We start from the raw sequence: 16,523 nt of genomic DNA, 5'->3' as shown, positions 1-16,523 counted from the left end.
ATGAAAAGAAAAATTGGAGTTGAGAGATTAAATTATGGTGTTATAACTTTGATCCCTAAATGCAAAGAAGTAAGAATGATACAGAAATTCAGACCAATATGTCTTTTAAATGTGAGTTTCAAAATCATAACAAAAATTTTGATGGAAAGGCTAGCTGAGGTGATTGAAGTCTTGATTGCTTTGAATCAAACAACTTTAATAAAAAACAGATATATAATGGAAGGGGTTGTAACTATGCATGAAATTCTGAATTCAATTCATCAAAAAAAGCAGGCAGGAATTCTTTTCAAAATTGATTTCGAAAAGGCATATGATAACATTAAGTGGTCTTTTGTGTATAAAATGATGAAGGCCAAGGGATTCCCTGACATATGGTGTGATTGGATCTTGAAAGTGGTTAAAGGGGGGAAAGTGGCCATAAGAGTGAATTATCAGATAGGGCACTATTTTACAATACACAAAGGGTTGAGACAGGGGGATCCACTCTCACCCTTGCTTTTTAACATTGCTGCTGATGCTTTAACCATTCTTATCAAAAGAGCAGAGCAACAAGGACTAATCAAGGGGTTGGGAATGGATGTCATGAGAGAGGGGGTAGCTATTTTACAATATGCCGATGATACCATATGCCTGATCCAGGATTCTCTGGAATATGCAAAAAACCTCAAATTCATTCTGTGTATTTTTGAGCAATTGACTGGCCTAAAAGTGAACTTTCATAAAAGTGAAGTGTTTTGCCTGGGAGAGGCAGCTGAGAGACAGGACTCATATAGCCAAATGTTCACTTGCCAAATTGGAAGACTGCCAATGAAATACTTGGGTGTTCCCATAGATCAAGTAAGAATCCATAACAAAGATTGGAAACCTGTAGAGGAAAAAATTGAGAAGAAGTTGGGGTGTTGGCAGGGGAAACTCCTGGCAATAGGAGGGAGGGTTGCTTTGATTAACTCTAGCATTAGCAGTGTCCCACTTTATATGATGTCTCTATACTCTCTTCCTTGTGGAGTTAGAGAAAAAATTGATTTTTGTAGAAGGAGATTTCTATGGCAAGAAGATCAAGGTATTAGGAAATATCATCTAGTGCAATGGCCAGTGATCTGCCTCCCTAAAGATCAGGGAGGGCTGGGGATTTTAGATTTAGATGTAATGAATAAAGCTCTGTTGGGGAAATGACCGTGGAATATGGAGAATACAGAAGGTTTGTGGCAAGACATGCTAAGAAACAAGTATTTGAAAAAGAAAACTCTGATTCAAATCAAACATAAGAATGGGGATTCTCACTTTTGGTCTGGTTTAATGGAGATCAAAGAGTTGTTCTTGAGATTTTGTGACAAGAAGGTGGAAAATGGGGAGAGTACCCTCTTTTGGGAAGATAGTTGGTGGGGGGGGGGGTAAACCAATTAAAGAGTCTGCTCCAGATCTTTATAACATAACCTTGACAAAAATGTGACTGTGGCAGAGATCAAAAAGAGAAGGTTAGGCTCAATCAAATTTAGGAGAGACCTACATGCAGTTAAACAGAGAAAATAGGCTAATATTGGTAGAGCCCTGGACAATGTTAGTCTAACTAATGAAAAAGACAGATTGATTTGGAGACTGTCTAACAAAGGTTTCTCTGTTAAATCTTTCTACAGAGCTTTGATATTACAGGGGATCAATTATCCCTACAAAAAAATGTGGAAAATCAAAGCACCACCCAGGGTGAAAGTTTTTTCCTGGCTGGTTCTAAGAAATAGTATTCTTACAAAAGATAATTTGTTCAAAAGGGGTTGGAGGAAGGGCTCGATTAAATGTCAATTCTGTGACAAGAGTGAATCCATCCAACATCTGTTTTTAGATTGCCCCATGGCTCACTTTATTTGGAGTGTTGTTGAATGCGCTCTCAATGTGAAGCCTGGCAGGAATGTGGGGGAAATGTTTAGCTCCTGGGTTTTGAAATTTGGAAAAGGGAATGGGAAGTTGATCATGGTGGGGGTTACAACAGTCTTGTGGACCATTTGGAAAGCAAGAAACAGAGCCTGCTTTGATGGAATTCTGCCTGTTAATCCTATAGAAATAATTTACACCATTTGCTCAAATTTAAACTCTTGGAGTATTTTGCAGAGCAAGGAGGGAGACACAGGAAAAATGCAGTGGGGGCGCAGCTACTAAGGCAGGTAGCAAATGAGATCTTTCACTCAAAATTTGGATGGAGGGGCGGCAGACAAAGAATAGGATGGGAAACAGAGGCAGGCTAAACTGATGGCGAGGAGTTTGAAGACGGCGATGGAAACCTGTGTTTTGATGCTTGAAATGCCAATGTTTTAGTCCTGTAATAACTGTTTTGTTTTCCTTTTTTTCTCGTCCTATCTGTAAGAACTTGTTCTGAAACTCTTGTAATCATCTGCGTTTTCTTTAATGAAAACGGGGGAGATACCCTCCCTTTTTCAAAAAAAAAAAAAAACGTGCATATGAACTGACGACGACAATATCAAATTTAGTCTGGAGTTACTAGTTCACGGATATAAGACTGGTCCCGTATATAGGTCAGTCACTGTTAATACATGGACATGACTGTAGATGATTCTCGTTGGAATTACTAGATCAGGATTCAGGAGCAAAGCACTTCAGCACCCTACATTTAGCGATTGAAATCCATCGTTTTTATGTGGTGCAATGGTCAATCAGGATGATAGAGTTTCATCGATCAATTCAGAGGAGTAGTTGGGTCACCCGACAAGGATCCTTTCATCAGGTCCGTTTTCTGACGAGACCGATGCAAAGTGAGAAAATCCTATGTATATAATCCTCGTGTACACCGAAGGCAAGGCTGCAATCGAAGCTTTTCATAGGATTGGTTTTTCTTTTTTCCCTCCGTTGCAAAGTCCTCAACTTTCAACTTTATCAGCTAGCAACTCGCGTTTCATGTTGTGTTCCAAGTTTCAACTGATTAATTAATTCTGATCAGATAAGACCGGCGCAATATCTGTCGTTTGTTCATCATCAATCTACATAGACACATGAGTACATCGAAGTCAGCATATACTAGCGGAAGGCACTTAATTCGACAGTTCGTGTGATGAAATATATATGACCAAACATATATAAAGACATCTCACTATCCAGTTGATCGAATATCCAATCCGACTGGACTGACAGATAGACATGTGAAATACTCCATATGCAGAAGAACAGTAAGCAGGTGCTCTCTCGATTTCCAAATATAAATATTTCTAGCATTTAAAATTTATGCATAATAATATAAATAATTTTAGAACACCAATTCTAATGTAGGATTCATTATCAGCTAATTAGGTGCTTAGGAGCAGAATTCAGACAATTTAAAATTCAAAAGTTGATCGTAATGGAAAGATTGGAAGGAAAATTTTCCTCTTATCTAATATACAGAAAAAAAACATATAATTAAATGTTTATAAATTTTACTGTACCTCGAGATACCCAATATCCAGATGTATCAAGTTTTACACTGAAAATATAGTACCTCCCGAAAATTTTTCGAAGATACTAAAATCATCTTTGTATATAGAAACAGGGGATTAGGTAACTGACTTTGTTAAAACATAAATGATCTGTGCCGACTATGGCCCTGTTTAGTTCGTGAAAAGAAATCTTTTGGGCGTCACATCGGAAGTGGGTTTGACCGGATGTCGGAAGGATTTTTGGACACGAATGAAAAAACTAATTTTATAACTCGACTGGAAACTGCGAGACGGATTTATTAAGCCTAATTAATTCGTCATTAGCACATGTGGATTATTATAGTATTTATGGCTAATCATAGACTAATTAGACACAAAAGATTTGTCTCGCGGTTTCCATACAAACCGTGCAATTAGTTTTTCATTTTATTTATATTTAATGCTTCATACATGTGTCCAAAGATTCGATGTGATGTTTTTTAAAAAAAATTGGGAACTAAGCGAGGCCTATATTTACCAGCTAGAGATCGGAGGGACGCAGTGAGTGACGGATGAGGATCGGACTATCTATCGGAGTGGAGGGGAGCAGCAGGAGGAGGAGCCGAGGAGAGCGACGAGGCAACAGCAATAATCTTCCGGGGGGAGAAAAGGGATCGGATTCATACGAGAGCCATGACGCCTCCCCAAGTTCAGGTTGTGTCTGCCTGCCTGCCTGTGAATTTTTTATTTGTTTTCAATTTTTGTGTGTGTGTGTGTTTCAAGCTGCTGCGTCGCTGTCGTGGCCATAAGAGTCCGTGTCCGTACCTTCGGCCATTTGGGGGGGGGGGGGGGGGGGGGGTTTCGCCCACCCAATAATCTCGCGAGGAAGGAGAAAAAACCCGCGAGGCAACACGTCGCGTCGCGCGCTTATATTTATAAGCTCCCCCGTCTCGGCCGCCTTCTCCCGCAGCTACTCTGCTTCGGTGTTGGTTATATCCACGAGAGTACGAGAGACGCGCGCGGGCGCGAGCTGAGGTTGCTGCTGCAGCGCAGGCAAAGAGGGGCAAGCTAGCGCAAGCGACGCTAAGCCCGCGCGCGCCTGCGTGCGTGCGTCGTCGGAGAGCGCGGGCGCCAAACGGCGCCGCGGCGGAGTACGTCGAGCGTCGCGTGGACGTTGGCAGCGGCAAGGTTTCCTCTGGTAAGTACTATGTACTACGAATGTTTGTGTTGGATTTTATCGCGCGGTTCGGTGCTGGTTTGTTTGGTTGTTCATGGGCTTCACGCACGTACGTACGGGTGCCCCGTGCGCGCATGGCAGTATTGGCAATGCAAGTACGGTGGTGGTGGACGAGTCGTGCCTAAGATAATTGGCGTCGATCTTGCGGTGTGTTTCGAGCTATATCCTCGTAATCATCGACCGTGTTTATGTCTTGGTAGCTCTGTTGATCGACCTTTTTGATTGGCATGGCGTTGCATATATAAGTACAGTACGGAGTAGCAGTAAATTCGGAGTAGAGGCAGGTGTCAGCACTACTGGTGATACGTACGGAGTACTAAGTTAAGCTGGCTTTGTGAGCCCAATATGGTGGGAGGACGGTATGCATCATGCATGTGCACGTATAGTGGCTACTGGCTATCATAGCAATACTTCAATAATTTACAAAGCCACAATGCTAGTAGTGCATCATACTCTCTCCGTCCCATAATATAGTAGCATAGTGTCTAAATTTGTTGTACTATGAAATATTTCATCCAGTATTATAAGGCGTAGGAAGTATGTTCATATCGCTCTATATGGTGGCTAGGGGCAAAGCCATGAAAAATTTACGCCTATGACTGAGCTAGTACTAGGGTCTTAGGCTAGCTAAGTTTAAAACTGTTAAACAGAGTTTGGATGTTGCTATTTCCTCGTTTATCATAAGAATATTTTTAAACTGTTAAACGATACCTTTTTAGTTTTCTAAATCAAATAAATCCATATTTCAAGTTTGTAATAATTAAAATTCTATTAATTATATAGTAATGACTTGTTTTGCTTTTTTTTAAAAAAATCTAAATCAAACTTTACTTTTAAGCTCAATGTTAGTAATAACTATTTTTAGAAGAGTAGTGTTTTTATATAATTTACGTGAAATTATGGGGTTCAAGCCATAACCATCCTACGTCTAACTTCGCCTATGTTGCTATTCACAACATAACACAAGAGTTTCTTTTCATTTCTTTAAAAGAGATGGAAAGAAAAAAGAGAAGCATTATATAACCTTGTCAATGGCGGGTCACGAAAGAGCACGTGTGGTTCATAATAATAAAATAGATTGAGTGTCAATGTTTGAGTACTTTTGTAGGTTTTAAGTTAGAGGCGGTTTGTTCACTCTTATGTGAAAATATGTTATGACTGTGTGCAAAGATATTTTTTGTAGTTGTTTTTTTTAAAAAAAAGATGATTTCTGTAGCCGTAATTATTGCATTTTAAAAATTGACCTACTGTCCCTTCAACCAATTAAGGCTTCATTTGTCGTTGTGGTGAACTACGATGATTTCGTTTATGCTACTTTTAGACAATTCTGCGTTAGACCAACTGTTTTGCCAGCGTCCACTATAAATAGAAACCGTTTGTATGACAAATTTAATTACAGTAATAATACTATTGTACAACGGTATAGCAGTACTTGCGGTTCACTGTACAGTACTTGCCGATCGTATTCACGTGTTGACAAGTAGATCTTTGTATTATTGAAGAGAATACACGCATGTCCATATATATAGCACCATCACAAGGCTGCATATGCATGCTGACATCAATGGTCGATGGACCTTTTTTGAAACAAAGGATTTGTGAAGAAGTTTTATAGGATTTTAATCCTATATGGATTTTTTTTCTATTAAGCCGTTTGAAACAAAGTATCAAAACTTCTCAAATCTTGTAAAATTTCTTAGGAAGGGTTCAATGCACGGAGATTTTGGAGGGGAAAAAAAGGTGTTAACAAGAGCTCCAATCTACTAGAAAATTTTCTTTGAATCTCTCTCTCCCTCATTCAATTCTATATTTTTTTCTACGGTCTATCCAAACAATATACTTATGTTTTTTTTCTATGTTTTGTATCCACTTTTTCATGCTTTTATATCAAAATTCTGTGTTTATTATTCATGTGTTTCAAAGGGGCTGGAAAGTGCTTATTGTTCATGCATGAACAACCCAACACATGGGGTACAAAATATGTGAATGTAGGGTTACAGGGCTTATTCAATAAGACTTGAGTAGTAGTATGTCATAAAACTCAACATAATTAATTTAGGTAATAGGATATTTGTGCACGTGCATCTTCCGTGCAATCGAAAAAAGTTATTAAAAAACCACATAGTAACACAGGCCAAACTAAATTTTGTAAACCCATATGACACGGTTAATGAGAAAGAGACATATAGTTAGGTGCCGATCTTTTAGGACCAAAACCAATTAAAACCAATGGTTTGGCCATCAAAAAGGGTTTTAGCAAACGTGTCAGGTCAATTTGCGGGCCAAGAAAGAAAGAAAAAACTAACACCAACCAAATAAACCCCAGATTTCGTTGCCCACCACCAAGATTGACATGGGGCTTCCAAGTTCCATCAGGCACCAACCAAACAAAACCCAAAATTTTTCGAGGTTTTCAGTACACGACTTCGTCATTTTTGTCAATTGCCACATGCTTGGCTGACAGCGTCACACGCAGATGCTTGGCACTGGAAGAAGTTGACAAAACGAGCCTTTTCTTTTTTTTTTCTTTGTTTTTCTGAAACTGCATCGATCAACTTTTTATCTGGCCTGATTAGTTCTTAGCACAGCGACGGTGAAAGAAAATCAAAGTACTAGTAAAGACGATCTTATCTCCCCCCACACACGGGTGATTATTTGTCAATGCTGGCCAATAAAGCTGGTCGCTTCATGTGGGCACAAAAGTGCTTCTCACTCTTTTCATCTCTCCCTATAATTGCACGGATTGTTGTGGGTTTGGCATTCGAGGTTTGGTTGGAAAGGTTCGATGTGTTTGCTATTGCATGGGGAATTAGACTTAGTTCTTTTGAGTAACTCAAAACGATAATTTTCTCATTTTCTGTTAATATTTTTATTAAACGGTTAAACAGTGAGTTTATATAATTTTTTTAGTTAATACGTAATTAATTATGGGCTAATGTTTCACCCCTCCGAGCCACAAACTGCATATTTGAGCTGGGCCTTAGCTAGAGATTGGAGGAGGGGGAAAAATGGATGTTGTCAAATAGTAGGTGAATTGTCACATTCTCACGTAATTAAGCCCATGAAACATCAATCACATGACTTGTCTTCCTCTTGCTGGGAGTTCATCATGCAGCCAATTTAATCCTGGCAATTGACAAGCTGACGGCCTCAGATCCATGGCTGGTTGGTCAGGCCCTGTTGCTTTACAGAGCAGAGTTCCCTTCGTGGAGAGCACTTAAGTATACGTACTGGGCGAAGCACTTTCACCTTGCAAACCAGATTCATCATTCCACTGGCTATGCATGCTTGTGCTCTTATCTGCTCTGTATAATAGTACATAGACTACTCAATTATTGATCCGTCGGTAGATGATATCCTACTCTAATTGGCCGTGATAATGGAGACCGAGTAATCTTTTTGGTTTTGGTCTGATCTGTTGCTGTCCACAAGTTGATGGGTTTGTGGTTCAGAGCTGTAGCCATTATGTAGTATTAGGAGTGAGACAGAGGGGTGAGCACTGGAGCAGGCACATCTGAGATGGTTCTGTGGTGGCCGGGGTTGTTCTTGTGCCCTAAGGATCCTAGAAATATCTACTAATTGAAACCACCATAAAACCATGTTTAGAGATATGTAGGGGAGGTGTTGTTATACAAACATGGAGACATTTTCAAAACCTAGCTTGTTTGGAAGATATAAAATTCATTAACAGGAACATTTCAAATCGAAACTTAATTTCATGGTTTTACCTTGTTTCATTCCAAACTATTCTTAATGAAATTTGATCTGCCTTTCTTTGGCCGACCCAGGAAAAAAAACCCGGTTCATTCTGTTCTCTGTTCTCTGTGTGTGTGAATTTCTTATCTTCCAAACTAAGGCCCTGTTTGTTTTAGCTTAAAATTATTGTAATTTAGATTATTGAGTCAGATTACTATAAGCTGAATTATAATAAGCCGATACAGAATAAGTTGTGAGCTGTTTGTTTCCCTAGATTATATAAGTTGTCTGTTAGGTGTTAGCCATCCAATAAACTAAAAAAGCACCTTTAAAGTGGATTAGATTATAGTAATTCGGCTTATAGATTGTAATAATCTATCATAATATGATAAGCTATATGTTTGTTTGAACTTATTCCTAATAATTCAGATTATAATAATCCTAAGCTGAATCATACAGGGCCTAAATCGAGACTGATCTTAGTTTTACTACATGGCTAAATTTAATTCCCTTAATACAAATATTCAAACTATTTTATCAGAAAATAATTAAAACAATCGGTAACTAAACAAAATTTCCCTAAGACCAGGCTCGTCTTAATTTTCTCTCTAGCTGGGCTTTGGGCTAGCATGAAGTCCATCTATAATAATAATGGATCTAACGCGCTTACACCCAAAGTAGAGGTGGTTCGTCTTTGTTAGCCTTCAGCTTATAATTATCTACTAAAATTTGAATTTTCAAATTTAAATTAGAGTTGGTTTTTAGGTTTTTCACCTTAGTTTATTTTTTACATTGAATTTTGAACCGCGAATACAAATTTATCTATAAATTATTCCTTTTTTTATACGTCGTTTTATGGCTTATCAGTTTTAGGCCAAACGATCACCTGTGTTTGTGGTACTACTTCGTACCATTGCCACTCCACTCCAAACTCCAGTGTCCCAAAGTCCAGAGTAGTCGCGCTCACGCGGCTGTGATAAGTTGTGATGCAAATTGACCACCAAAACGTCGTTGCATACGTACAATCATTGGTAGCGTGGATGGAAGCAGGAGAACCCACAGGATGCCCATTATTCGCTAGAAATACGGCAAAATCATGCGACAATGACATGCTAATCTTGTCGATCGCTTCGTCATCCGGACGCGTTTTTGGCTCCAAAGATCGTCGAGATTTCTTGTATCGGAAGAAACGGCGCGATCTCTCCGCTGGCCGCCACACACGTCCCACGCGCAATCCAAATCAACAGCAAACCAAGCATGCAAATCCAAATCGTTGGCAACTTCGCGAATCATAGGAGGAGAGTTCGTATGGGAAAACTGCTAGCCCCACACCCCATGTGTACCAACCAATATAGTCCTTACTTTATAAATTCTCCATTTTCTTTCATAAATATATAAAGCAAGGAGATAATAAATGTATAGAAAAAACTATATATACAGAGTAATCATATATACATTCCCATATAAAACGGTATTCCACAATCATAACATATAATTTTGCGATCGGCATATATCCGTCATATGATATCATAGTACCTATGTCTCAGAATAAATGAAATATTAGGATTTAAATTTGTCTCTAAATAAGTACTTCTACATTACTAATAGAGTACTAGTTGTCACTTCGATGAATCCTATCTCATTCAAATTTTCCTCATTTTACCCCTAACTACTCTCTCACTTACATTCACATGCCATATAATAATTCTCATATAGGTCATTTTATCTGTCTTAATTTGCTCCATAATAACCTCTATAACTGAAAATGTTATTTTGGACAAAGATAATACTATCTTTGATTAGTTTTGGATCTGGACAAAGCGTCACATCTTCATATAGATTAAACTTTTTTTAGACGGAAGGATCCTAAGATTGGATGCTTTTCTAGGTGGTGTCACATCTTCCTATAAATTTGTTTTTTTATAGAGATCCTAAGAAGGATTAAATGTGACGTAGTCAAGTACAACGAATTTAAATATTTACTTTTTTACAAAGAGAATATCCAAATTATAGTCAAGAACTAGTTTATTTTGTGATGAAGTATTCAAGTAGCACTATACCACCGTCCCAAATAAGCGGATCACAAAATTATGAAAACGGACTCACACAATGGGAGCTCCACCCTTTGGGTTCACATGATAAATCGGCCCTTCCTAGGACCCTCAACGGTGGGACCCACCAGTCACCTCAAATCATCCATGAAAGCCGTGGACGCTCTCTTTATTTAGCTGCCCCCCCTCCATTCCTTCCTTCCTCCACCTCCGCTTTATTCTCGCCACCACCACCACTCCGCCGCTGCCGCCTGCTTTTGCTTCTTTCCACTTCTGACTTCTCCAAGTCCAAACTCCAAAGTTCTCATCGTTGCGCGTGGCACTGTGGACTCTCCACTCTCCACGCCCCTACTCCGAGGTGAGCAACCCAAAACCGAAGTTCATTTCTTCTCTTTTCGTCCAGAGACCAATCATAGTCGTAGCTCACGAAACAATCGAAAAAAATATCTTGTTCCTGGGGTTCTTTGGCACCACTGCATGCACGGGTTTGTGCTGGATCTTTCGTTTCTTTTTAGTCGGTAAGCCAAGCTCCAATCCATTCGATCTGATCAACTGCAAGAAGCGTAGAATAGGGGGAACAAAAAATCTGGATTTTTAGCAATAACTACAGTAATTTATCTGAGGAAATCTCGGTAGCTCTATTCATTTAGTTTGGTGAAGTGTGCGAAGGATTTTTGTATTGATAAGGGCTTCTGTTTTCTCGCTTGAATTTGTTTGCAGGATACACCGTGAGTAGGCGTGGTGGTGCTTGATCTCAAATATCAAATATGTGTCCTCCCGTTTTCGTGCAGTCGATCTAACACCGTTGTTTCTTGCTAATTCGTTTTCGTTCCCCCGGATCAAAGAAACTTTATTTTACAACAACAACAACAACAAAGGATCTTTACATTTCCTTTTTAAATGATCTTATTACCTTCTCTCTCTTATTTTTACAGATTTTAGAATTAACCTGTAGCCTCTGTTTGTTTGTCTGCTCCAATTTCTGCAGGTTCTTGAGTTTGAGTTGGGCAAGGAGGTTGTGAACGTAGCCTGAACCTGACCTGAGATTGTGAACGTAATTTTGGGGGGAAAGGTTGTTCTGTACTGTCTCTTCAATCTGTGAGTTCGTGACAGGTTCTTGCAAAAACCAAAACATCATCAGTGCAAAATTGTTCGTAGCATTTTAGCTCTAGTATAGATCGATCAATCGATCGTTCGTTCGTTCGATCGTTCGAGGACGAGAGATTTGCTAACATGGCGTTGGCAGGGACCTCCAAAGTAGTGCTGGGATGTGTCGCGTTTGGGATATTCTGGGTGCTGGCCGTCTTCCCCACCGTCCCGTTCATGCCCGTCGGCCGTACGGCCGGCTCCCTCCTTGGCGCCATGCTCATGGTCCTCTTCCGTGTCATCTCACCGGAGGACGCCTATGCCGCCATCGACCTCCCAATCATCGGCCTCCTCTTTGGCACCATGGTCGTCAGCATCTTCCTCGAGAGGGCTGACATGTTCAAGTACCTCGGCAACCTGCTCTCCTGGAAGAGCAGGGGCAGCAAGGACCTGCTCTTCCGCGTCTGCATCGTGTCCGCCATTGCCAGCGCGCTCTTCACCAATGACACCTGCTGCGTCGTGCTCACCGAGTTCATCCTCAAGGTTGCCAGGCAGAACAACCTGCCGCCGCAGCCGTTCCTCCTCGCCCTCGCCACCAGCTCCAACATCGGCTCCGCGGCGACGCCCATCGGCAACCCGCAGAACCTTGTCATTGCCGTGGAGAGCGGCATCTCCTTTGGACAGTTCTTGCTTGGAGTTTTCCCGGCGATGATCGTCGGCGTCCTGACAAATGCTGCCATCCTCCTCTGTTACTTCTGGAAGTACCTTTCAGTGGAGAAGGATCAGGAAGGCGGGCAGCCGGCTGGGCCGGAGGTGGTCGCCGACGACGAGGTCACCTCACACAGGTTCACACCTGCAAGAATGTCACACGTCTCATCTCTGAACCCGGATGATATGGACTGCTTAAGTGAGCCAATCATCAGGAGCAACAGCGTGAGGAGCACCAGTGCTAATGAGAATCTGAGGAGCAGGAGTGTGAATTCGGAGGCGGACATACAGCTCGCGATCAAGTCGCTCCGGGCATCGAGCATGTCGCATGAGATGGTCGAGGTCTCAACTGTCACTGACAGGAGGGATGAAGGTGCATCCTCCAGGAAGTTCACAAGAACTGCTAGCCAGCAGAGGAGTGTGATCATAGAGGACTCGCCGCCGTCTCCCGCCAGCAATGGCGACAAGGAGAAGGAAGATGAGGTTGCGGAGAAGAGATGGAGGGTGTTTGTGTGGAAGACTGCTGTTTATCTCATCACTCTTGGCATGCTCATTGCACTTCTCATGGGGCTTAACATGTCATGGACAGCCATCACTGCGGCTCTTGTTCTTCTGGCGCTTGATTTTACTGATGCACAGGCTTGTCTGGAGAAGGTATGATTTTACTTACTGATGCCTGAATCAACAATTTATCTGAATCATGTTCATTGGGACAATTAAATTTCATGTGTTTGCCATGTCTGATGATAGGTGTCATACTCATTGCTGATCTTCTTCTGCGGGATGTTTATTACGGTCGATGGCTTCAACAAAACTGGCATACCGAACACACTTTGGGAGCTCGTTGAACCGTATTCACGAATTGACAGTGCTAAGGGTGTTGCTCTTCTTGCTGTGGTGATTCTTATCCTCTCAAATGTGGCCTCAAATGTTCCCACAGGTAAATCTTCAGAACAATATTCTTTTGGATACTGACTGTCAAAGTTATCCCAAAGTTCTGAACAATTCTTTTGTGGCACTTTTATAACATTTCTGAACTTTGTCTTTCAGTACTACTGCTCGGCACAAGAGTGGCTGCATCAGCTGCTGCAATCTCTCACGATTCAGAGAGGAAGGCCTGGCTTATCCTAGCGTGGGTCAGCACCGTTGCCGGGAACCTCACACTACTGGGCTCAGCTGCGAACCTCATCGTCTGCGAGCAGGCTAGAAGAGCTCAGTTCTTCGGCTACAACCTCTCCTTCTGGAGCCACCTCCGGTTCGGGGTGCCGTCGACCATCGTCGTCACGGCGATCGGGCTGCTCATCGTCACCAGTTACTGAAGAAGAAGAAGAAGAAGAAGAAGCTGACAGCAGCATAAGGTAGCGTACAAGAAGGAGATAGATGAACGAACCCTTTGGATCAATAAGAGAGAGTACATGTAAAATTTCTAAAATAGGCTTGTCCTGTAAAACTCGTGTGTGTTTTGTGTGTATCTATGCCAGCTGCTGCGTCTGTGCCCTTGCTCTTTTGTTGTCGCTAAGCAGACGGTGATTGAGAAGGATGCAGATGTAGCAGGCTAAGCAACCTGCATTTTCAGTGTTTTTCTTCAGAGTCGGAAGTTGCAAATAGGGCGAGTAAATGAAGAATGCTATGACAATCTGATTTTAGTTTTTATATTTGTTTCCTACTCAATTAATTTGTAGCCGCGGTAGAATTTTGGAAATGGTGTTTGTACAACTGCACATGTGCATGGTTACTACTAGATCAAATTGTTTTTTCCGCGGGAAAAAGGCCAAATTGCTTCTTTGAGAGCATATGTTTCACGTGCTGTTTGGATAGTTTGCAGTCAGATGATAACAACTCAGTATGGCAGCTTAAACAACATGCTTATATAATTTAGTTGAAGCACCAATTGACAATTCCTTCCCGATAAAACGCCCAGTATGAAAGACCAAAGTTCAGTAACCAACTAGAAAATAATTGAGAAAGTTGACTAAATTTAAAACAAGAAAAAAGAACGTCACTAATTTCTCTGAAAAACAAACAAGCAGTGCTAAGGCTGAGAACTGAGATACCATATATGCATGACTAGACATAATGTAGAACCTGCCATCTATTATATACTAAAAGTCCATAAAACTTCCAACAAACGCTAGAGTCCTAGGAGAAAGCTTTGTAATGATTTATAGGCTCACATTGTATGCCACTTCTCAGATTAGGAGAAAGCTAGAGTCCTGGTCCAAATTCCTTTCCAGGAAGCGTTCGACGAGAGGGATTTTGACCGTGCAGTGAAAGCTACACAGAGAATGAGATACTATGAACGTGCAGTGGAAGAAGCCATGAATAAGCTCCAATTGTAAGGTGTACAGTGTCAACAGATGTGGAGGCTTGTCCATGTTCTTGTGTTCCTGGATGACATGTTTGCTACATCAGCTTAGGAGGAAATAATCCCAGATGCTTCTTCACCAGCCATTACTAAATTGCTCAATCCAAAATAATAACCATATGCTGCAATGGTTTGGAACATTTTTAATCGAGTGATAGAACATTTTGAACAACAGTTACCAACTGATGTTTTGCGTCAGATCGGACGCGTCCATATAAATTTCAGCACTGAAAGATAAAACATAAACAAAGGTGGCCATAACTTACGATCTACCATATTTCAGAGAAAAATATCTATTATATTATTAAAACAGCTTTGAAAAAAGACACCATGTTCGCTGTGGAGACTAGAAATTCCCACATTAATTAAAGAAAAAGATAAATATTTACACCATTAGATCGTAGTTGTACTAGATTTTAGTGGTATAGATTATCTAGGACAATATTGAGTATAAATAGAAAGCAACTTTGATCTAATAGGAAATATGGCAGTCGGACATGTTGAATGAATAGGAGTCGAACATGTTGATTGATTAGGAGTCGGACAGGTTGTCTGAATATTGATGTTATGGTTTTATGGACAGTCATTAGAGTACAAAACAAATTACATTAATCCATATCTAGATGATATTTAGAGTGCAAATTGAATTAGTGATCCACGTTTGATATATGGCTGGAAAATATACATGCCATACATACATGGCCATTGATAGTAAAGAGGGAGAACACTGCATGTATGTCATGCCGTATGCACATGCTAAGATAGAAGAGACATTAGGCGGAGATAGCCCACAATCGATCTAGAAGAAAAGTCCAAGTAGAAATACAATTAAAAAATAGCTGAAATTCAGAATTAAAAATAATGAATATTGAAAGAAGAGTTCGTATCAGAACCCAATACGAGATTAATTAAAATTCGAAATAAAAATAAAATAAAATCTGAAATTGGAAAAAAGAAGAGTACAAGTAGGAATACAATAAATAAATAACTGAAATTCAGAAATAAAATAAGGAATATTAAAAAAAGAGTCCATATAAGAATCCAATACGAGATTAATTAAAATTCAGAATAAAAATAAAATAAAATCAGAAATTAGATAAATAAAAAAGATAGCTCGAGTAGGAATACAATTTTGAAACAACTATAAAATTGAAAATAAAAAAATATTAAAATAATAAATCATATAGGACACAAATACGATATTAACTAAAATTCTAAATAAAAAATAAAATAAATTCCGAAATTAGAAAAAAAAATAAAAAATAATAGTTCAACTAGGAATACAATTTTTTAAAAAATAAATACTATTGAAATGAGAGACCATCTATAACATATGACGAGAATAATTAAAATTTGAAATAACAAAAATATAAATTCTGAAAATATAATAAAAATAATTATAAGAGTTCAGGTAGTAATATAATTTATAAATAAAAATATCGGAATGAAAAATATGGGCTTCTAAAAAAACTCTATCTAGAACACAAATGATGACAAATAACAATAAAGAGGGGGAGAAGCAACAGGTTTATAAAGAAGTAGAATGGTGGCGGTTGATAGGACATCTAAAAACTATTAACAAAACCTCAAATAGAATCCCAATGACGATTAAAAGGAGAGACGACGGATGGGCCGTTAAGCAGCTCGGTCTTGGCGGTTGGCGGGACTTCTAAAATGTGAAAAATAAAACTCAATGATAATTGTGTTCAATTTTTAAAATCTCAAAGACAATAAAGAGGAAGGGAGCGGGCGAGCTGTAGAGCAGTATAGTGGCAAAACCACTAACGGTTTAGCGGGACTTATAGAAAGTAAAATATGAACTAAAATAATAATTATGTTCAATTTTTAAAATCCCAATGATAATAAAGAGAAGAGGTGGTGGACAGGCCGAAGAGAAGTATAGTGATAGGGTTTGACATGACTTCTGCAAATTATAAAATGATGACAAATGACAATAAATATAGGAGAAGCAACATGCATGT

At 39.7% G+C, this 16,523-nt stretch overlaps 1 protein-coding gene across 10 annotated transcripts; it reads left to right on the top strand.

Annotated features, from left to right (window-relative positions):
- Positions 1 to 4,360: 4,360 nt before the first annotated feature.
- LOC127765397 (silicon efflux transporter LSI2-like) lies at positions 4,361 to 13,829 on the top strand. Of its 10 annotated transcripts, none has more exons than XM_052290297.1 (5): positions 10,555 to 10,740; positions 11,371 to 11,480; positions 11,644 to 12,830; positions 12,927 to 13,116; positions 13,227 to 13,829. In XM_052290297.1, exons 3-5 carry the CDS (start codon positions 11,706 to 11,708, stop codon positions 13,493 to 13,495), a joined length of 1,584 nt encoding a protein of 527 aa, XP_052146257.1. In that variant the 5' UTR covers positions 10,555 to 10,740; positions 11,371 to 11,480; positions 11,644 to 11,705; the 3' UTR covers positions 13,496 to 13,829. The 10 variants fall into 10 exon arrangements, with proteins under 10 accessions (XP_052146248.1, XP_052146257.1, XP_052146256.1 ...); XM_052290296.1 differs by having other exon boundaries at positions 11,629 to 12,830; XM_052290294.1 differs by having other exon boundaries at positions 11,103 to 11,454; positions 11,629 to 12,830.
- The last annotated feature ends 2,694 nt before the right edge of the window (positions 13,830 to 16,523 follow it).

The sequence above is a fragment of the Oryza glaberrima genome, chromosome 3, assembly GCF_000147395.1.
Source record: "Oryza glaberrima chromosome 3, OglaRS2, whole genome shotgun sequence".
NCBI lineage: Eukaryota > Viridiplantae > Streptophyta > Magnoliopsida > Poales > Poaceae > Oryza > Oryza glaberrima.
The sequence above is the reverse complement of the archived record's forward strand: the minus strand, read 5'-3'. Positions and strand labels throughout refer to the sequence as shown.